The sequence below is a fragment of the Mauremys reevesii genome, linkage group 4, assembly GCF_016161935.1.
Source record: "Mauremys reevesii isolate NIE-2019 linkage group 4, ASM1616193v1, whole genome shotgun sequence".
Classification (NCBI taxonomy): Eukaryota; Metazoa; Chordata; order Testudines; family Geoemydidae; genus Mauremys; species Mauremys reevesii.
This window is the reverse complement of record NC_052626.1, coordinates 60,906,444-60,929,381: the sequence shown is the minus strand read 5'-3', so window position 1 is coordinate 60,929,381 and position 22,938 is coordinate 60,906,444. Positions and strand designations below refer to the sequence as shown.

Sequence of the window (22,938 nt, the reverse complement as noted above, 5' to 3'; positions counted from 1 at the left end):
TGTAAACACTGTTTGCCAGGCTGGGAATTAGAGATCAAAGGAAAAGCCTCTCTGCAGGGCAGATGGTGTGGTTCACTGGTGAGCTACTGTCTAGCCCAGGGGTCGGCAACCTTTCAGCAGTGGGGTGCCGAGTTGTCATTCGTTCACTCTAATTTAAGGTTTCGGGTGCCAGTCATACATTTTAATGTTCTTAGAAGGTCTCTTTCTATAAGTCTATAATATATAACTAAACTATTGTTGTATGTAAAGTAAATAAGGTTTTTAAAATGTTTAAGAAGCTTCATTTAAAATTAAATAAAATGCAGAGCCCCCCAGACCAGTGGCCAGGACCCAGGCACTCTGAGTGCCACTGAAAATCAGCTCGTGTGCCGCCTTCGGCGCCCGTGCCATAGGTTGCCTACCCCTAGTCTAGCCAGTCAATCATAGAATCTCAGGGTTGGAAGGGACCTCAGGGGGTCATCTAGTCCAACCCCCTGCTCAAAGCAGGACCAATCCCCAGACATATTTTTACCCCAGATCCCTAAATGGCCCCCCTCCAGGATTGAACTCACAACCCTGGGTTTGAGCAGGTCAGTGCTCAAACCGCTGAGCTGGCTGGCACAGACAGACGTTGCAGTGGGAGTCTAACGAAATTGGGCCTGTTCAGATCCAGGGGACGGTAAGCATTAGGGAAATGCAGGCTTTGCAGTTTAGGCTGGTTTATTAATTTTAGAATTTTTTTTCTGAAATCCTTTTGTTCCAAATAAATGATACTTTACTTTAAGGAAGCTGCTTGGTCACTAATTACCACAGTCAGGGGCGGCTCCAGGCCCCAGCATGCCAAGCACATGCTTGGGGTGGCATGCCGCGGGGGGCGCTCTGCCAGTCACCGGGAGGGTGGCAGGTAGGCTGCCTTCGGCAGCATGCCTGCGGAGGGTCCGCTGGTTCCGCGGCTCCGGTGGACCTCCCGCAGTCCACCGGAGCCGCAGGACCAGCGACCGGCAGAGTGCCCCCCGCGGCATGCTGCCGTGCTTGGGGCAGCGAAATGTCTAGAGCCGCCCCTGACCACAGTCATCCTCAAGGGGTGGGCATGGATCGGAGTTCACATTGCACTCCCTGTCAGTACCTGGCCCAAGCTGGGGAAGCTAAGGATCCAACTAGCAGACCAATATCTGTGATGAATCCTGGTCACGTACCATCTGAGCCACGTTGCACATACACTAAGAAGATTGTCCCCAGGCAGGGGGGCTGGAACAATTTGTACAGTAAGGGTGCTGAGAGCCATTGAACCAAACTGTAAACCCTGTATATGATGGAAACCACTTCAAGCCAGGGGGTGCAGCAGCACCCCTAGTTCCAACACCTGTGTCCCCAAGGAAATAGTACCAAAGGTCTGAGCCCAAGGCAGATCTGCTACATTGATCACTGGTGATACAGAGGACTGCCACCTGGCCTGAGAATGAGAGAAATGCATGTTTCCACCCTAAATAAGCATGAGGCCTGACACCTAAAGTGGGGGTGGCACCTGGAGAGACCAATGTGTGTTGGAAGTGCAGTTATCCTGGTAACCATTTCGTAAGGTATTATAATTCATAACTCCATTTCTCTTTTAAGGGACATAGCTGCAAGGAACTGCCTGCTGACCTGCATTGGGACAGGACGAGTAGCCAAAATTGGTGATTTTGGAATGGCCCGAGATATATACAGGTAAGGGGCAAGAGTGTTCCATTTGCTTGGAGAAAAGTAACTGAAATGACATCTCCAGAGTGTGGAGGGATCACATGTATGTCTGAAAAATATGAGCTGTCCCATGACAGCTGAGCTAGAATCACCCCAGTGGAGCCAGCCATTATCTCTAGGGGAGTTGTCTACACTAGAATATTTACTCCAGTTAATTGCTTGTCAGTTAAGTTAGCTAACACAGTGGTTTTCAACCTGTGGTCTGTGGACCCCTGGGCTTCTGCACACTATGTCTAAGATTTCCAAAGGGGTCCACACCTCCATTCAAAATGTTTAGGGGTCCGCAACTGAAAAGAGGTTGAAAGCCACTGAGCGAACACATTTGCACATGCTAATCTGGACATTCCATGTAGGTTTGTTCCAGGCAGGGCCTTGGGGCACACCACTAATGTTTCTGGGGTCCAGACTAGCATGAACAAATGCATTCACCAATTCCAGCTCATTGGCATTCAGTGCACTTAAGTTTTAAAAAAACCTAGTGACAAACACAAGGTGTCTGAAATAATAACACTGCACTTGCATCCGAAGAAGTGGGTATTCACCCACGAAAGCTCATGCTGCAAAACGTCTGTTAGTCTATAAGGTGCCACAGGATTCTTTGCTGCTAACACTGCACTGTTGCCCTGCACCTTGGACTAGGGTGACCAGACAGCAAGTGTGAAAAATCGGGACGAGGTGGGGGGGGGGGGTAATAGGAGCCTATATAAGAAAAAGATCCAAAAATCGGGACTGTCTCTATAAAATCGGGACATCTGGTCACCCTACCTTGGACAGTCATTGCACCTGCACAAAGTGGGTGTAAAATCCACCCCAGCTCAAAATAGCTGCACTTGAGACCTGCTTCCCATTCAGTGTGCACCGGTGCAGGTGACCACACAAAGTGCAGGCAACAGGAAAACCAGGCCAGGAAATCATTCGGGAACCAGTCTCTGTGGTGGAGTTTCAATGATGGGAAAACAGGATACAGAGCCAAGCATTCATCTGGCCGTCCAAAAATAAGTGAATTCTTCAAGGCATCACGTTCTTCAGGAGGCCCTGGTTCAGTTGTTAGCCTCTTCCATCACTGAACCAGAGGCCAAGCTTCTTGAATTTGTGCAAAGACCCTGTTTCGCCCAGGAATCATCTTTAAATAATTCATTTTCGTCTCTTTTATCAACTCTGAGGGTTACTAAGTTCTTGCTTATCAATTCTCACACAGAATTGTCTGGGTTTATTCTGCCCCCAATTGGGGTGTAGTGGGAAAGACTCATTATTCATCTGACCCATTTCAGCCCCATGGAATTTGATTCTAAGCCCTTAATTCTCCTTGCTTGCATTTCATCTTCCCAGAGCCAGCTACTATCGCAAAGGAGGGAGAGCCATGCTGCCTGTCAAGTGGATGCCACCAGAGGCTTTCTTAGAGGGGATCTTCACCTCCAAGACTGATACCTGGTGACTATTACCTTTTACTCACGTCTGCAAGCTGGGGCGGGGTTTAGGGAGTCCAATGCACGTGTGGAGACATCAGCTGGTCATCAGGAATTGAGGTCTTCTCACCAATAAAGCTTTAAACATGTCAAAGTTGCCCAAAGTCCTAACAGGAGAAATCAAGAAATCTTCACTTTGACTTAAATTAGAGTTTTGACTAAATGAGCCCTGAGTGAGAATTTAAGAATCTGGCCCAACATAAATAGAATACATAAAAATACACACACTCCTTTGGGTATGCAGCACCCCTTCATGTTATGCTATGAATGGCTACAATTTACAGCCCGGGGGACAGCTGTCCCAGAAGCAGAGTTCACTGCTGACGGAAGATGCTGCTGCTCCTCTTTACCTGGCAGGGACTGCCTGGAAGATCTGCTTAATCAGTGTATTTCCCATGTGTGCTGACCCTGCTTCATCTCTGCCTTGCCGACTTTATGCCTTCACCCAGCCTTGCCTACTTTATGGACTGCTCCAGATGGTTCTGGGCCATCTAGCAGACCAGGTCTTACAGCAGGTTTGCACCACTGAACCCCTGACTCTAACAGGGCTTTCCACTGCCAGGAGCTGCAGCCCGTGGAAAGGAGGAGCTGGTTGACAGCATCTCTGTCAGCCTTGCAGTGCCCTAACACTATGCTAAGGTACTAGTGGTGCAGCATGTCCAGGTTGCAAAAGCTGGCTGCAGGACTGCACATTTGCAGTATGGGGCAGCAAAATGCAGAGAGGAAGGGCAGTTTAAATGCCTGATATTAAAGCACTTTTAAAATCCAAACAAGCAGGAGCCTGATTTTCAATAACATCACTGTCAGACACTTCTAACTTGTCAGCCCTCAGCATCGGTCACTCAGCATCCATAGCTGAAAGACTTCTTAGTTGCTGCTATCTCCGTAATCACACTGGATTGCTGAGACACTGAAATATAAAATGACAGTAGACTTACGTGGAAGCTCTAGCTAGCTGCTGAGGGAATGGTATTTATATAAATGCCTTTCAGATAAACTTTTTCTGTTTTAAATAAGTATCTCCATCAGCAGAGCATTTGTGAAAACATACTGGAAAACGGAAGGTGTTCAGTGTAATCAAGAACTGTGTCTATCAGTGCAGTATCCTCTTAAAGCGATGCTGGCACATTGCTTCCAATGCCACACTGATCCAGTTCCCTGACAATGTATTTAATTAGCAATGCCTGGACCTTCAAAAGATTAGGAATAGATTATCTGTCATATCAGAGCAGACCAGTCAGTGGCCAGCACCAGATATTTCAAAGGAAAGTGTGACAGTCCCTGTACTGGGCAATTATAGATAACCTACCTTTAGCAGAAGTTTCTTCCTAGCTTCCATCAGACAGGGATTGGTGAAATTCTGGTACGATTGAAGTCAGTGGCAAAACTTATATTGACTTCAGTGGAGCCAGCATTTCACCCTTGGTCTCAATGATATCTTGTGACAGGGAGTTTGCTAGGTTAAACGTGTTGTGCAAAAAAGAGCTCCCTGTGATCAATTTTAAATGTGTGACCTTTCAGTTTCATTGGCTGTCCCCTTATTCTTGTATTATGAACATTCAAATGTTTGGACACCTATGCAAACATCTTGAGTCTACAGAAAGTGGAACTCTCATGCAATGTCTGATACTTTTATGTTGCCAGTCAAGCCAGATATGCCACCTTAATGGTTCTTTGGTATTTCCACTTCAAGAGCCAGGTAGTGCAGAGAGAAACACCACTTTAAAACGAGTTATTCTGACATTTTGGAACCTCACAAAATTAGGTTTGGGTGACAATCCAGATTGATTCTAAGGGTTTGTCTACACATGGAGTTATTCCGAAATAGCTATTGTGCTTTAACTTCACACCCCAACTTCATCCAAATTATCTTTCCAGTATAGACAAATCCTTATTTTAGTCACACTGATTTTCTGTCAGTATGATTAATCTGGAGCTTTAGGATGCTGCGCCAAGATAGTGTTGTCTGAAGACCTTTTACACCAAATTCTAAAGCCAATAGGGTACGAATCAAAGCCTAAGGGGCATTGTTGGCTGGTTTCTGTGGCAGGTCCTTTGGTGTGCTGCTGTGGGAGATCTTCTCATTAGGCTACATGCCCTATCCTTGCAAAACCAACCAGGAGGTGCTGGAATTTGTCACTAGTGGAGGAAGAATGGATCCACCAAAGAACTGCCCAGGGCCTGTGTGAGTATCTCCTCACCCTTAGATACAAGTCAAAGGCTAGTAAACATTCAGATTGGCTAATCAAAGATGGCTGCCACCCTCTCTACACCCAAAATGAAACAACTATTTACCCTAGGTTTTCCTCAAAGGTTAACACAAGTTTCAGTTAAGAACACCATTAATTGATACCCATTTAGCAGTCTCAGCAGAGAGGCCCAGGGTTCAATGGGAATGGGAGATTCAGTTACACACTTACCTCATACCAGAGGGTCCTTCCAAAACCTGATTGAGGCACATAAGCAGGGCAAAGCGAGGAAGGTTATATTGCTATTTCCATGTTATACCTGTTCTGTGAATAAAATGATGACTTCAATGTCTAGGGCTGGTAACCTGGCAACTTTCATCACCAATAAATTTCCATACAATTAAAAATACAGGCTCCAGTTCTGGGGTCTTGTACAGGCCCTCTTTGCCACCAACTACCAGCAGATTTCCTCGATGTGGTGAATACTCACCTGCCTTAGGAAGCATATCAGGTGTGTGGCCGGAGGACAGAAAGCATGACTGAAGCATGCACAGGTGCTCTCCAGAAATTCTCCATTTGCCAGAAAATCCCCTTGGAACTATTGACAGCTGGGCACAAATTAGAGCTACACTGAGTAATTGCACCTTCCCTTCCCCCCATGGCCCCAGGATCAGGGAACATGAAAATGACACATGGCCAATTTTGCCCTGCCCCTTGGGTCCTGTGCTGAGTGCAGTTCTTCTGGACCTGAGAACTGGGCCCAGAGACAGACCTGAAAAATGAATCCATATTGATTTGTGGGTTTGATTTATTATTTATTACTAAGTGGCATAAATATGTATTTATGTCTCAAGTTACCGGATCATGACGCAATGTTGGCAGCACAGTCCAGAGTACCGGCCCAATTTCTCCACCATTCTGGAAAGAATCAAGTACTGCACACAGGTAAGTTTTTACTTGTTTATGGCACCAGATCATCCTATGATACAAACATCATTACCCAAAACAGAGGGAATGGATTGCTCTGATTGGCTAATTACTTTCCCAATTCCCTTTGTGCTTGGCGTATACTTCAGCTAGTATTTTCATTTGTGCTTCTGTACATCTCTCTCATCTCACCTACCTCCACCCTACCAGCATGCATACAATCCCTTCCTATGAAAAGTGTCTGCTTCCACCTCCCAGCTCATTCAGTAGTGAAGTCTCTTTGATTTTGTGATGGAAAGGTTTCCAGAGCCCATCACAACTTCTAAGGCCCTTACTTCACTCTTCAACAAGTTTTTTCAAACTTCCTTGAAAGTCACAGCTGAACTGGCATGGAAGAGGGGGGTGAGAGGGCACGGGGGGTTGATAAGCTGCTAGCCTTTTGCTGCTGGAGACCTGGATCCAAGCCTAATTTAAGATGCAAGAGGAAATTATTAGATGTTGGTGATCTTTGCCTACTCATTAATATCAATAAGGCATCACAAAATGGCAGCCTGTGTTCAAAAGAAGCCCTAAAATGAAATGTGTTGGCAAATCGTAAGTGAGGTGCACCATCAGAATGGTACCTGGCAGCTTGCACAATGCATGGCTGCACGACACATTGCTGGCGCTAACTACTGCTATCATCCTCTCACTTTTCTGAGCACTTCCTTGAAAAAGTGTGTTGAAAAGTCACAACTGGACATGCTCAGAAAGTAAAATGTGATTACTGAATCCTTTGTTTCAGGACCCTGATGTGATCAACACAGAGCTGCCCATTGAGTGTGGACCAGCATCAGAGGATGAGGGGAGCTCTGTGATGTGCCCAAATAGTTCCAGTGGGATGGTCCCTTTCCTGGTGAATCCATCACTCACACCTCAGCTGGCTCCCAAAGCATTAGAAACCCATAATGCAGGGCATAAAGCTGGACAATGTCCACAGGAGCTGCTGGTGGAGAACCTTGGCAATTGGACTGGCAGAGGTCCCAGCCTACCATGCCTCACTGATTCCAGCAGTGGGTCATGGTTCCAACAGACCTCGAACCAGAGGCTGGAATCAAGCAGTCAGCCGGCACACAGACCACACAAAACCAAAAACCTTTGGAACCCAACCTATGGATCCTGGGTGATGGAAAATATCTGTCGCTCCTGTCCCAATGCCAAGCTCAAATCAACCACAGAGCGAGAAGATTCAGGTTTTGATGGGAACTGCAGCTCCTCCCCTAGTTCTCGGGCATCACCAGCCTCTCCGAGCAGAAGCCACTGTCCTCAAAGGAATATCGGTGGGATAGAACTGGTGAAGCTACAGACTTTCCCCTGCGGCAATGTGAATTATGCATATGATGATCTCTACTATGTCACTGATCGGCCTTCGGCTTTGGCAGTGGGTAGAGCAGGGGTGCTGAGGAGCACCAGTCTGCACAGGGATGGGAAGCCTTTTTGTAAGCCAGAGAAAACATCAAGAGAGAGGGACTCTGGCCTCTCCTTGTCAGACGACCTGAGTGTTACACCAGTATAACAGGAAATGTTCCTCCAAAGGTCAGGACCTCACACTGGGAGTGTATGTATCTGAAAGGGCAAACTGGAACTTCTTATTTGGTCTCTTATTTCCTCCATTCAACTTTCAGATCCTTTCAGATGGGTAATGTTTTAACATCAGAAGTGTTCTGCTGCATCCTCCGACACACTGGATTCTCAATCTAATGAGGAAAATTGCATTTGCTACTTCATTCCATCAAGAGTGTTCCCTCCTATTGAGCCAGTGCCACTGATTTCAGGATATAACTAACAATGGCATTGCTGCACTGACTCAGAGTCCAGTGGTTCATGAAAGGAATCACTCTCAATCTGCTCAGGTGAAAGAAAAAACAAAACAAACCTACCATCCAATTGTTACAGTTGGCTGGAAATGACAAACAACATAACCACTCTTTTGATCTAACATACCAAAAATCATGTGCTGTGGCAGCAGCAGCAAACTTATAAAGGCCATTGTGTTCCCCAGAGCTTTTCACATTCCAATCATGCTGGTGCCCTGACAGGGAAGTAACCAAATACAGCCACGTTTGCACTTGCTTTATCAGCAGAAATACCAGAGGAACATTAAATTGAAATCAATGCTGTAACTGAGAAAAAACAGAAGAAGTGGGAGGGGAAAATATTATTTCAGGCTCCTCAGAGCATGTTTTTAAAAACATGAAGAGAAAACAAATTATGTATTTTAAAAAATAAGTAATGGAGTTGATTGCATCCCTTTGACTGGTGAAGAAAACTTGCTTCTTACCTCAGGGGCTAACTTACCTCACAGTTCCTGGCCCTGGAGGTTTGGGAAAAAGTTCTAATCAATGCCCAACTACACTACGTTGTGAGAACTGGACTTTTCCTTTCTTTAAATGGACTGTACCTGGGATGAACTTTATTTTTAAAAGGACTCTAGTATTCAGCAGTAATAGCCCCTATTACAGTGGCACCACTGCTATAAACTGAAGATTTAGGCTCATTACTGTAGAATGCTGGGCTCTTGATGTTGTTTATTTTACATACATAATATAGAAACTCCTCTGAGGTGGACTTAACTGAGGCGAGGAGTGCATCTTGAAGGGAAACCACCAAGAAGTGTTTTATTTGAACATAAATCTTAAAATGCCTCTTCATAAAGCAGGATTGGATACTTCAGCCACCTTGGAAGTCCAAACAACAGCTTGGTTTTATGTACCTGTCGCTCCTTGTGGGAAGTCCTTACAGCAGAATATAGTTTCTTCTTGACCTCTTAATAGTGCAGCGCTGTCGGTTAAGGAGGCAGGTCCTTGTTCTGGAAGAAAGGCTTCCTACTGTAGTTTGCAGGTAATCTGATATTTACTGGTTAGAGCCTACCAAACAGAGACTGAAAAGGTAAAGCCAGCGTTGGTTATATGCCCCAAAACCTCTCAGAAGTGCTTTGCCCTGGTGCCATTTCTGAATTCCCAGCTGCCAACGTTCAGGTAACAGGGGAGGGTTAGCTGTATGAAGGGAGGATGGAAAGGGTGCCCCAAAACTTTATTGATCTGTAGAGTCTATCCGAAGTGTAGCTGCTTCAATCATTATCTTTATGTTTAGTGTGAAAGGAGAGCCCCAAGGATACATACATGTTTCATAAAGAAGCTGTTCCCTTCAGACAGGAAACCAAAGTGTGAATACACCGAGATCTCTGCCTTACACCTCACCTATGTTTCCTGAGTGAAGAGTGGCTGCTGCATTCATAGTGGTCAGGATCACTTCACACCCCGCATAGGCATACAGTCTGTGTACGCAATTTAGCATAACAAGCAGTCTCCTCGAAGGAGATGGTTAACTGTAAGCACAGATTCCATTTCCTCTGCAACAACAACTCATGTGTGGTGCGGAGAGGCACACAGCTGAAGTGGTTGCATTCCATTTCACACCAACAAGAAGTGCCGAGTGTCTCCAACTCAGGCTTAAGGGCAGTCAGTGACTTACAGTTTGGCTCATAGCTTCCTCTACTTTTCAGGACCACTGGCTATAGAATGGATAGTTTCAAACACCATCAGTTCTCAGCCCCTTTGGTGGTGATAGGTCCACTTCTGCCAATGGAGCTTGCATTGAGAAAACCAGAATCGATGTAATGGAATTATAGATCTTGATGGCCAAAAATACCACCTCATTATGATCCTTGGTGTGAGGTAAATGGATGTAAGGATACAAGTAGCTCCCAGATGTGAGGGATTGTTCCAGGAGAAACGGGGCGGAAAGGAAATACGATTTAATAACTATTATTGCTTTTAAGAGGAACTTTTTCCTCCCTTGCCCCCTTCTGCTGTGGTCTTCCTCTCAGAGCCCCACGCACCCTGTCATTGATCCACCTTCCACTCCCAGCTCCGAGGCCCTGCTTCCTGGCTTCCACCCTTCCAAATGGGGAGCAATGGACAGGGTCTGTCCTGGGATCTCCTCAGTGCAGATCCTTAACTGACTAGCAGAGACACTGGTGAGCAATTCTTCCTCCTCCCAGAGGCTAAGCATGTTTTCTGCCTTGCTTCCAGCTCTACGTGGCTAGCTCTGGTGTATGCCAACAAGGAGCAACTACCCCTCTGTCACAACTGGCCTGAACCTATAAGCCTTGATTCCCCCCCGTCCCCGTCCCACCTCTGCTCAGTAGCATGCCTCTGCCCTGCATTCAACTCTCTCCTAGCTCAGGAGACACTCTTACTCCCATGGCTCACTCATGACTGCCTGTTTCCCCAGAGATACACTATCAAAAGTTCTTAAACTGTTGGCACCATAGTAGTGACTCACTCTCTGCTGCTGCTGCTGCATGTTTCTCACAATTGGGAGGGGTCAAGACCTATTGCAGTGGAGTTTAAGCTTTAAGTTAGCTGCAGCGGAGGCTGTGCAGGGAAGGCATTTGCCCACGCTGGTGTGATTCAGATACATGGAGATCTTTACTTGCTGGTTCTGATCACACTTTCATGGGCCAGCTATGCCTACCCACTTTCAGATGTCACCGCCCTTCGTTATTCTGGTGAGATTGGTGGTACATATCAAAGGAGAAGGTGATGTATAGAAAACAGAGCCAGGGGGGTGAGTGAGTGGGGTGGGAAGTAACATACTGTCTTCCCTTGCTGGACCTTTTCCAGTACCAAACTGCCTATGCACCAGACTGCAAAACTGACTATGAACTAGACAGTTCTGCTTCATTCTGCATTGGAGATGACTACAGGAAACACATGCACATTCTACCTCCACCCCACAATCCTCCAAAATTAATGCCTTTTAATGATGTGACAGCGAGGCTCAGAAATGAGCGAAGAATGCTGTGGAGTGCCTGCATGCACTGTGGCTAGTTCACGCCAGTGCCATTCCCCTCCCCGCCGTTCAGATGCACTGCATTGATTCCCAAATTTAGAAAGCGAGACAGCGATTAACAACAGGTTAGGAAGTGAGGTGGGCTAAGGCTAAGAATGGGACACTATCACCATCAGTGTTTCTCAGGCCCCCCTCACCACAGCATCTAGGTACCATCGTCTAAATGTAACATCAAGTCCCAGGAATAGAACCAACCTCTCCCCCCTCACCCTTGGATAAAAGCTGCTTACTTACACATAGTTGATTCTAGCTGGAGCCTTCCAGGAGCAGGATAGAACATAGAACTGCACAGATGGAACATTTACCCACAATAAAGAGGGTTGGGGGGGGCAGTTCAAAAGCATCCAGGTTAAGAGCACCAGTCCTATTGAATTTCACTTAGCTGCCTTGGAAAATCCCACCCACAAATATTATGTACACTAGAGGAGAGCTGTTAATAATTCCCTTCTCATGATGTATATCCAATCCAAAATCTTATTACTCTAGGCACAATTAACCATACCAATGGCACATGCTACAGTCTTGAGGGCCTAACATGCTGGGAGGAGCTTGAGCCTGATAACTCATACACTTAGAATGTCCAAATTAGAGGATTACAGATAACAGATTTAATTGCCTTTATTTATTTTTAAGACACTTTCAGTCAATAGCAAATGAACGAACCAACGTCAGCATTGGACTAGGTTAGCATGGTAGCTAAAGCCCCAAAGGATTTGGTTCTGGCAGAGGAAGTGCTTTAAAAATGGGACCCTTCCACACAGTCTTCAAACACTAGTGCGTCATGGGAATGTTGTATAAAAACCCTGCTCAGCTTGATGGGTCTTTTAATCTTTGCATTTAGCTTTGCGCTTTAATATCTTAGTGTAAATGACCAAAGTATTTTTTTTAAGTAGACAGGTGTATATAAATACTTTTTTCTGGCATAGTCTTAAGGGCCCTACTCATTCCTCCTGGAAGTTAATGGGCAACTTTCCATTGCCTGGGAGTCAGATGATGTCTGAAGACATCAGGGCAGTAAAGATGTCCTTTGAGTCATGTGGCAGGCACAAAGGAGACATTACACTAGCAGTACAGTTGTGGTCTGGAGGAGGTAATTTATAGCTCCCGCCCACCCCCAGGCTAGTGATTAAGATGCTGTGAGCGTTTAATAGTGTCTTGAAATCAGGCCCTGCTTTTTTGCTCATGAGGTTTTAATCTTACACCTATTTGCTTTGATTGATGATTTATGTTGCTTTTTACAACCCCCTTATGTTACAGTTTCCTCTCTAAACTGTAACACAGAAACCAAATGAATCAGGAGTCTAACTGGTCTTTCTTTTTTGGAATTAACTTTCTGCCTTTGTCTGCTTCCCTCTCATGGCACCTTTTATATCCACTTTCCTTGAGTCCCTATGCTCCTTCCCCAGCTAGTTTATATCTTCTTCGGACACTCACTTTTAAATAAGCTTTAAACTAAATAGGCACAGTTTAAAATACCATTGACTGAAAATGCCCTCCCCAGCCCTGCTATCATAACTCTTTCCTAAGGTTGGTTTCATTCTCGCTGGTCCTCCATCTTGGGCCAGGTCTACACTAGGAGCGCTTTGCTGGTGTAGCTATACTATCCTAAGAGCGTACTCCTTGTATGGAAGCAGCTTTTGCCATTATAGACACACACACACACACCCCATACTGCCAAAATGGCAGATATATTAGTATAACTGCTTCTACACTAAGCATTTTTGCCAGCAAAGCTATGTCAATCACAGCCCTAACTGCCATAGGTACACTAGCAAGGGTTTGCCATGTGAACCTGGCCTTCCTCTGTCATCCCAGCCTGTTTACCCTTCCTACCCTAATTTAGGAAAAAAAAAAAATCCCATCCTTATGAGGGACAATACCATTGGATATCTCTACACTGCAATTAAATGCCCACAGCTGGCCTGTGTCAGCTGACTTGGAGCTCAGTCTCTGGGACTGTAAAATTGCAGTACAGATGCTCAGGCTGGAGCCAGAGCTCTGGGACCTCACAAGGTGGGTGGGTCTCCAGCCCGAGGCCCAAACATCAGCCTGCAGCCGACCTAGGCCAGACTGTTTAATTGCAGTGTAGACATACCGGTTGAGACCCTAGAGCCTTGTCCCACTTCTTTATTTAACTGAATTGCTTTTGATTTGTTGTTACCACTGCTTATGGCAACACTGCACTGACCTACCCTTTGGGTCACTGTAAATAAGTAGATACCAATTCTGCTTCTATGCAATTTCAAGCCAGATAAATGTATACTTCTATATTTGCAATACAAAAATAAAGAGATGCTAACAGTGTCTATTTGGTGTCCTCTGTGTTAAAGCTAACACCATCTGGATACAGGGGAGAGAATTAGGTCTCTGAAAAATTGCCAGCCCAGAGCCAGATGGTTGAAAGGACAGAGCACTGCTCTTCCTCTGGTAGCACCTAGTATGGGTTCCCTGCTGGAGTTATCAGCTGCTCTGAGTGTGGAGAGATCATCTCAGCTGCTGTGAATCATTGGGTTTTAGGACACTGAAGCAGAGATTTTCATGGGCCAGTACCTATATCCCTGTGGAAGCCATTAAGTTCAGTGTGGGATTAGAGATAGATCCTCTCTGATAGGCAAAGGGATCCAGTTCAAATGGGCCTTTGTACTCCACGTGACTTGGGGGCAGATTTGTAAAGGTACCTAAGCACCTAAAGACACCAATAGGTAGGTAGGATGCCTAAGACCAATGGGACTCAGGCACCGGTGTGCTTTTGGAAGTCCCACTGGGTGCCTAGCCAAATCTTCAGGTGCTTACATGCTTTTTAAAATCTGCCCCTGGGCTCTTTGGCCCTGAGCAGGGCAGGATCTCCTCCCTCATCATCCATGAGTGTTTTATCAGTGCGTAACTTAAAGACAGCCAGGAGCCATGCCTCCAGGAGCTAGTGGAGCAACAGGCACAATCTTGAGCCAACCTCAGTTAGTTCACTGGGGACAGTCACCATGATATCCTGAATTGCTGCTCTCACCTGCAATGGAGTTTGGCTGTGCTCCTGTTTTGTGGTGGCAAGAGCTGACCAATGACTACAGTCGCCTCCCTGGAAGTACAAAGCTGTGCTGGTTTCCCACCATGCAGAATTTCACTACTCTTTCCTCTATTTGCAACTCCTTGGGCTTCCCCAGTAAAAACAAGGTACACTGGAAGTGATGTGTGCCATGTGCCACCAGGGTCTACAGAAACAGCAGCAAACTCAGTGCTTCCACTCCCACCCCTTATGCTCATTCCAAAACAGCAGGATTCTCAGAGGATGCCATTTCCACCCTACCCCTTCCAGAGGCAGCAGGATTATTAGAGCAGACACAGGTGACTCAATGCCCCTTCCAAAAGTTGATATAAATCAGGGGTCTCAAACATGCGGCCCGCGGAGCTCTTCCCTGCGGCCCGCAGAGCTCCCCAGGGCCGCCCAGAGGGGGGGGCAAAGGGGGCAATTTGCCCCGGGCTCCGCAGGGGCCCCCAAGAGAAAAGCGGAGGCTCCCGCCTCCGCCCCTCTCCTGGAGCCTCGGTGCATAGAGCGCCAAGTCTCCGTCCGAGCGCCTGAGCCCCGCCCCGATCCGAGCCGCGTGGGGAGGGGGCGGGGCTGGGAGCTCTGGGCTGAGCGCTGCGCTCGGCGTGGAGCTCACAGCCCGCCCCTCACCACGCGGCTCTGAGCGGGACGAAGCTCAGGCCTCGCCGGAGACGCGCTCGGGTAAGGGGGGGGAGGGGGAAGCGGGAGCCGCCGGGCCGGGGCCTGGGTGGGAAGCGGGACCCACCGGGGCCGGGCCGTGGGGGGAAAAGGGAAGCGAGACCGGCCCGGGCCGGGCCGGGGAAGGAAGCGAGACCCACCGGGGCCGGGGTGGGAAGCGGGACCGGCCGGGGTGGGGAAAAAGAGGGACCCGCCGCCGCCGAAGCGCAGCCCGGTCTTCGGCAGTGGGGGGCCCCTTCTGTTCCGGGACCCGCCGCCTAAGTGCCCCGCCGCCTAAGTGCCCCGCCACCAAGCCACCAAACAGCTGTTGGTGGCGCTTAGCACTTTCCAGGAGGGAGGGGGGAGGAGCGGGGAGCCGCCCGCTTAGGGGAGGAGGTGGAGAAGAGACAGGGCAGGGGCGGGGCCTCATGGAAGGGGTGGATTGGGGGTGGGGCCAGGGGCAGCAAGGGGGCGTGTCAGTGATGCGGCCCTCGGGCCAATGCACTAGTCCTCATGCGGCCCTCGGGGTCATTTGAGTTTGAGACCCCTGATATAAATCATTCATTGGGGGAAAACCATTGACAGACAAGACCTTCCCTTGGGAGACAGTAGGATTCTTTTGTCACACACTTCCCAGTTCCTCCCAAGAAACCTTCCATTGCAAGAGATGGAACATTTTCTAGACTGAGCTCAGTTTGAGTAGAAGTAAATTCAAAATGACAGCACATGATGTGACCAGTTAAGGAAGTATTTGTTCTGGTTTCTCTTCAAACCTTCAGGGCTCAAGTCCTATTATATCAAATAGGTCTTCAGTATTGGGATGCACTCTTAGAACTCCCACATCAAACACCATTCTGAGAATATTTAAAGAGCAACAATGACAACAAAATGCACGCTGTGGTGTGTTGTTGCCCTGCAAAGCCAATATAAAACATTTACCCATCCATCAGCACAACTACCAAACATTTCCTTACAGGAACTTCAAAGAAGTCCAACAGAAACACTTGGAGAAATAATCTCCTGCAGGATTTCTCTGTGGAGGAGAGAAAAAGAAATCACACTTCAAGTATCAAACCATGTTGGATGGCTTTTTTTCCCCCAAACTCATTTATTTGGTAACATACACACCTTGGAATAACAAGTACTCAAACGATACAGTCAGAATGTCAAAAATGACCTTGGTCATAATTGCATTGTAGTGTTCAGAACAGGATGCACTGTAGAGGATACAGGCCATTAGCTCTCAGTATCTTGATAATAACAAACAGTAGTAATAATAGTACAAAAAATAAGCAAGGGCCCTCTGAATTGTTTACAGGTTTGGTCCAACTCCCAGTGAAGTCTTTCCATTTACTTCAGTGGGAATTGGATCAGACCCAAAGTGACTACTTCCCTCTGTATAACATTATAAAAGAGATTTCAATTTGTACTTCTTGGGCTGAGTTTCATCTGAACTTGCATCCTTCAAGGATGGACAAAAATCAGTTGTTTTTAATTCAGTTGAACTATTTCTTTGCATATCTCTATACTGCATCTTTCCTCCCAGGATCTCAAAGCACCCTATGAACAATAATTAATGAAGCCTCACAACATCCCTGTGAGGTAGGTAAGTATTATTGTTCCCATTTTACAGATGGGAAAACTGAGGCATAGGAAATTTGCCCATGAGCACAGAGCAAGTCAATGGCAGAGACAGGAAATAGTCTAGGAGTCCTGGCTCCCAGTTCCATGTTCTAACTGCTGTACAAAACTCTCTCCCCTTTCTTCTTTCATATAACTGACTTCACGGCTGACTACCAGCAAATAGGAGATGGACTGTAGCTTCCTTCAAACTAGTTCTGGTATAGGCCAAAAAGCCACTTCAAAACAACTTTGCTACAACTATCATTTTGAAATGGACCAAGTTTCACAGCTCAATGTCTCTTGTAATAAAGCTTCTCTTTCTGCTGTCCTCTCCAACAAGTGCACAGGAATGGATCCCTTTTCATGACAGCACTTTCCCCTGAGATTGTCTACTGCAAAATACCTTTTCAAATGAGAGCACTGCTGGTTTTAGAGCCATTGCTTCCATGTTGCCTCCAACTTCCATTTGGAACTGTAGAACTAAAAACGGACTTGACACGAGTCCTAGATAGATCTTGGTTTCTAAATTCTGCTCAAAGGAAATTCATCACCATTTTTTCCCTAGAGCATGAGGTTGCATGGGTGCAGAATGCTGGCATATGTAGTCACACAAAAAAAAAAAAAAAGAAAAAGAAATTTAAGCCTGACTGCCAGTTAAAACAAGACAGGACAAAGTTGTTAAATGAATGTTAAGTACTAATTTTGCACTTGCAGGGAGAATTGCTGCATGACCATCTCTAACTTCTGTGATTTTATTATTTTTTGTCCCTGACAGGACTGCCTGAAGTAACAATCACATATTGAAGGCCAGGAGGTTTCTCATCTAATTATCCCCTGTAAGAACTCAGATTCAAGCTGTAAAGAACAATTTGTGTTTCCTAGTCTATTACCCATTCTCTTGAATCACTGCAAGCAGGGTTGTTTTTATTAGGGCTATGGGAAAGTAGGAAAACATTTTCACCATATTTTTGGCAAATTTCACTGCAGGTCATTTTGCTGTTTTAGAATATTTCACAACTTAGGGGCATTTGGAATAAAACCATGCATGCTTTCTACCAAACACTGCATTCGCTTGAAAAGGTGCCTACATTTTCTGTAAGTCATGTCCTATTTCAAGCAAACTTGTACCTTTTTCAGCTCAAAAACAGGACCATTTTCACTGAATATAAACCCCAAACAATTCACAAACAGAGAAAGTTTTGAATTTTCGATGAAATATGAAAACAAATTTCAGATTTTGAGCAATTTCGGTTTTGGTGTAAAATATTCACACTGCTCTATTTCAATTGCTTCCCCAGTAGTACCTTGTAGCAGTACCTTGTATAACTGATCTTCTAGGTCACTATTGGCATGGTCAGCACTATGAACATCAATGCTTTATTAAGATTGACTGGGCTCCAACTAGAGTACATGAACCAAAGTGGCTTCCTTTAGAAGTTATCCTAGGCTCCTCAACCCCTAATACAACCATTACACGTAAATTTAGCTCCAAACAAGAATTGTACAGTCTCATTTATCTCATTTTGCAGTGATCATTGGTGTAGTGATTCCCAACAGAAGCAATGAACTACTTTCAGTTATTCCAAAGTTTCTGAAGTTTCTTTTGAATGCGGTTGTATTGGCAAGAGAGTGATTTTTGAACCACTGAGGTTGCTTAAACACCTTTTAACTTCTAAAAGCAAGTGATTTTAAAGACTGTATGGTCTTGTTACATGGCTGATGGCTCCAACTTGGAAACTACATTATCAGATATCTGGATATGGGATGAGCACAGAAATGTTAATTTGTATTGTGGTAGCACCTAGGGGCCTCAATCAGGGGATATGGCACAGCAATCAGACCTCTAGTCTAGCTAATGCAATACCTCCCTTTCAAAAGTGGTGAATACCTCATGCTTCCAAGGAAGAATGCCCATAATAGATATAGCCAAAAGTGTAATGCTGTCTATGGGGATACAATTCCTTTCTGATCCACTCAGCCTATGCCCTGACACTTTTGGTGTGGCAAAAGAAAGAACATGGCACCACTAGGAAATCTGACCCACAAGCAAAAAGATGGAACGTCTAAGCCTTGGTGTAAAATGGCATGTTGATAACTGGCTTGCTAGTATTTAGATGGATTTGGTTTTCTCTCTAAAATAACTAAGCCCTTGAAAAATAAACTTTGTCCCCCAACCCACCTGCTAAAGAGAGATGCCACTGACCTTCACAAATGCTGTCCAGCTGCAAGAGCCAGCATTACCACTTCACCAGCCTCTCCAATTCCATACACAGTTTGAAAGTCACATGATGCTAGAGACAACTGGCGCTATTTACTTAACGGGCTATCTGTGACCTCATTAGAAACTACCTGAAAATATAGTTAAAAATGTTCTTAGATAGAAAAGAGGATAGGCCAGGGCAGGGAGTCAGAGAAAATGTGAACAGCAGCTGTCCCTTGCAGACACTAAACTGACTACTGCCATGAACTATAATCACCCTTCTCCCCATGTTTTCTGGGCCTTGTTCCTGGGCAAGTTCTCATCTTGCACACTCTTGTAATGTAATACAACAGCTGGGGCTGGCCTTGCCTAATCTATAACATACATGGCAGCCTAGGGACTTGGGGTTAGGGAGCAAACACTCCTGTTTTCAAAGCAATGCCATCCAGTGGAGAATTCTGCTCAACCCTCCCCATGCCCTCACACAAACTGCCATTTACTCTGGTTCACTAAAGGGTAATCTAGAGTCACTTTGGTTCACCTGAAATCAGAGTCACTCTGATTTACTGTACAAACCTCTTGGATTCATGCTGGTTTGGTTCCTGAGTTTGGAGACCCTGATTCACTGAGACCAATCCGAGGTTAATCTGATTCACTAAAGACCAATCCTGAGTCACTCTGGTTCATGGAGGGCCAATGCAGTCACTTTGATCATGAACAGTCTGGCTCTGAAAGCAGTTCTATTTGCACTGCAATAACCCCAGGAGTTTGGAGAGAGTTAAAGGAGTTTCCCTCTAATGGAGAGATCCCAGTAGAGTGGAAGGTTACAAAGCAGCCCCATGAGTTTGTGCGAGTCTCTTCTCATCTTTCAGTGATGCTGTCTAAGATACTAATCAAATTGTCCAATCCCAGCAGGTACCCATCCTCCCGGTTGCCTTCCTGCCAGGGGATCCTGTGGTCCAAGGTCTGCCCATCAGGGAGAAGCGTGGTCTTTCCAAAATCAATCAGCCATACATTGGCATGTCCGCTGTCGTCATGCACAAAGAGTAGTGAACTTCCAATGACCTGCAGGGTAGAGACGTGATGATATGCACAGGTGTTATTAATGTCTCCCTGACCCTCCCACGAGCAAGGCCCCATCAGCTATACCTGTACAGACAAATGATGGCTGCTGAGCTGCAAAGCATATACAATGACAAACAGTGTGCCAGCTGCTCATTGTAACCAGACTGCACTGTACTGACAGAGGGGCATCGAGGGGCAGGACTCCGGCAGAGAGGGAACAGGGGTGAATCTTTAGCTCACTGACAATGTATCTAGGTTATTTGGGAGGGGACAAGATGCCTGGAGGGAGATCATGGCCCAAACCAATTACTGATTAACAAAAATCCTGCCAGCGGCTAAGGGGGAATTACTACCAACAGTGTAAAATAAAGGGCCAAATCTCAAAGCTTCAAAACAAACAGTCTGCTAAGGACCATTGTGCCGGTCACAGCCTCGCACCTGGCATCATGCAGTGAAGTTCCTAAATCTGGCTCCAGCCTGCATACCCACAAATCTCATAGCTTGAAGTGTAGTAAATACACCAATAATGCTGTGCAACTACCAGTGACGTTACCTTCTCTCCAACTGTGCCTGCTGGGGAAACTAGGGAACTTATTTACACTGGTGTAAATCAGGAGGAACTCCACTGAAGTTGTTAGTCTGAAATCAGAATCAGGTTCTGCCACTGACCAAATGAGAGACCTCACAGCACCAGCACCCCTAGCCCGACTCCTTTGGGAATCAACCAGGAGTAGAGTAGCGGTGCGAAGCCAGCACTGGCAAACCATTCCTTACAGGGAACTCCTGCTGGGGGAAGCTGGGGTTGGAGGACTTGTCACCCCTCAGCTGGAACAGTATTCTCTACTCTTGGGAAGGAGACTTGGTGGCTCATGTGATATTAACACGTATTATTCTCTGCTCTGCGGTACTCTCCTCGAGCCCCTCTCTCACCAACAGGCGAGTCTAAAAGACTATCTGAATGGCAAGCTGAGGCAGCAAGGAGTCCCCACACAAGTAGCACTGCCCCCCCTCCCCTATGTGCTCACCCATAGCTCACCTCATGTCGTTTAAAGAAGTCTGAGGACTCGAGGATGAGGTGGATATCATGCAGACGCTTGAGGTATTTTTTCTGAAACGGGGGGGAAAAAATCCATGCACATTTTAAGGTCACTTTGGGGAGAGAAAACAAATAATAAGAGGGAGCAAAATCAATCTCTGGTGCAACTTCACTGAGATCAATGGTGTTACACCAAGGATAGACTTGCCACAAACTTGTCGCTTAACACATGCCCCTACAAAGGCTTTGCAATGCCTGAGCCAGTCTGTAGGCAGGAAAGGGGGGTCCTTGACTTACAATGGGGAGATACTCTTCATTCTAGGACACACCCTTTAGGCTCAGATAGTCCGAAACCTGTTCTAAAAACTATATTTCATTAACCTGCGTGTTCTCAAACGAGCACAGTAGTGTCGCATGAGGCACAGGCTTACATCCCAACAAACTCAGCCTCCTGGCTCTGGAAGCAGCAGTGTGTCACCTGGCTGCAGAACCAGGATCTTAAGGCTTCAGCATCCCTCATTTCAGACTGAGGAACGGATATATTCTGACAATCCCTCTCTCCCCCGACAGTGAGAAGTCTGTTTTGTTAGGAGAGGGAGAATGTGGGCCAAATTTGGGGCCTGTCAAACTGTTTTCCCACTGTCCAGCACTTTTGATAAGGTGGGGGGGAAATGCTCCTCAAATGCTACCCTGTGTTACCTGGTACATTGTCTTTGAAGTGCTGACGTTCCACTGAGGTGGCCTCTGTATGTGACAGTGGAATGAGACAGCAACCCTTGAGGTCATGAGACATGTTATATCCTACCCATGGAGGCCACAGCACAGGCCAGCAGGGAAGGAGTTAATATTATCCATTCAATGACCAGGGCGTGGGAGTACAGAAGTTGCTTTTCAAGTAAAGTTTCACACATGGCAACACAACGCATCAATCTCCCTCCTGCTCTCGCTTCCTGGCTTTGTCTTCACTAGATTAAACCTGTGATTCACATGTTTTCTTGTTAACATGCCGTGTGTTCAGACACCAATGCCAGAGTCATGACACATCACGAGGTAGCCACTGCACTCTGAGGCAAAGGGCAAACCACTGGTTAGCTTGTCTCACTTTTTGCTAACTCAAGGTGTCTGCAGTGAAAACACACAGCCACAACCAAATCACAAACACCGATGGATGATGATCTGCCAACCCCTATCCATAACCCACTCCTTCGCTACTCCCACCCTCTAGATTTTCTTCTTTGGAATTTTCTGGTCACATGTCACAAAGTGGTCTGAATGAACCAGAGACTAGTACCACTCAAGACTCACCAGAATAGTTGTGTTGCCCTCAATGAATTCCATAAAAACCTGGAAAACTTGCTCCCGTGTCTTAGTTGTTTTGAAGTTTGTGTTACAAGTCCCATCAGCCCTCTGCACACAAACACGGAGAGAGAGAGAGAGAGAGAGAGAGAGAGAGAAAGAAGCGTTTATATCATATATCATTCACCCAATCAGTAAACCTTACTGAATCATCAACAGCTCAGTCTATCTGTCATTAATCAATAGAAGTGGGTGGCTGGGTAGGAAGAGATGATAAATCAAGCAAGAGCTGAAGAAGAAGACAGAATACCTTTGAACAACACTTGGTTTCCTGTTGACTGCACTTTCAAAAGACCTCTCGGATATTGTTAGCCTGTGGGAGGGTTTCCCTCTCACCTCACAAGGGACTGCAACTTACTAAGTGTAGTGGGTCAACCACAGGGTGCTCTTTGGCTGCATTCTCTTCTAGACTGACAGGTATACCCCCATGACTGTGTGTGGGAGGGGATATTCTGTGGTCTCTCAAACCCAGTGTGTGTTAATCCATCTCTCTTTCAGTGGGGAAACCACAGGACTGTGGGTGGGACTCTTAGTCCACAATAAAATATCTTTTCATATTAGCATGTCCTAAGTCACAGAAAAGAAAGTTATTTGCTGATCATAAAAACTTGGTATTTGCAACAGTGTGGCTGTGTTTGTACAAACATGCATACCTATGTACAAAGTATGTGAGTACATTTGCAAGGGGAAATGTGTTTGGGAGCATGTATTTAATTGCATCTAGAAGAAAGTTTAGAGTATCTGTGTATTTGTAATGCAACTAC

General features: G+C 46.1%; 2 protein-coding genes across 2 annotated transcripts in view; one reads left to right on the top strand and one right to left on the bottom strand.

Annotated features, from left to right (window-relative positions):
* LTK (leukocyte receptor tyrosine kinase) overlaps positions 1-13,491 on the top strand; it is a 154,116-nt gene extending 140,625 nt beyond the window's left edge. The window contains exons 24-28 of the mRNA XM_039534376.1: positions 1,594-1,686; positions 3,049-3,150; positions 5,236-5,370; positions 6,229-6,319; positions 7,086-13,491. Of these exons, the coding sequence (XP_039390310.1) occupies positions 1,594-1,686; positions 3,049-3,150; positions 5,236-5,370; positions 6,229-6,319; positions 7,086-7,856 (1,192 nt within the window). The 3' untranslated portion in view covers positions 7,857-13,491. The remainder of the gene's footprint in view (positions 1-1,593; positions 1,687-3,048; positions 3,151-5,235; positions 5,371-6,228; positions 6,320-7,085) is intronic.
* Positions 13,492-15,961: 2,470 nt separating this feature from the next.
* Positions 15,962-22,938, bottom strand: part of ITPKA (inositol-trisphosphate 3-kinase A) — a 55,117-nt gene continuing 48,140 nt past the window's right edge. The window contains exons 6-8 of the mRNA XM_039538215.1: positions 22,124-22,225; positions 20,819-20,890; positions 15,962-19,782 (exon numbers count right to left, since the gene is read on the bottom strand). Coding sequence (XP_039394149.1) covers positions 19,579-19,782; positions 20,819-20,890; positions 22,124-22,225 — 378 coding nt within the window. The 3' untranslated portion in view covers positions 15,962-19,578. The remainder of the gene's footprint in view (positions 19,783-20,818; positions 20,891-22,123; positions 22,226-22,938) is intronic.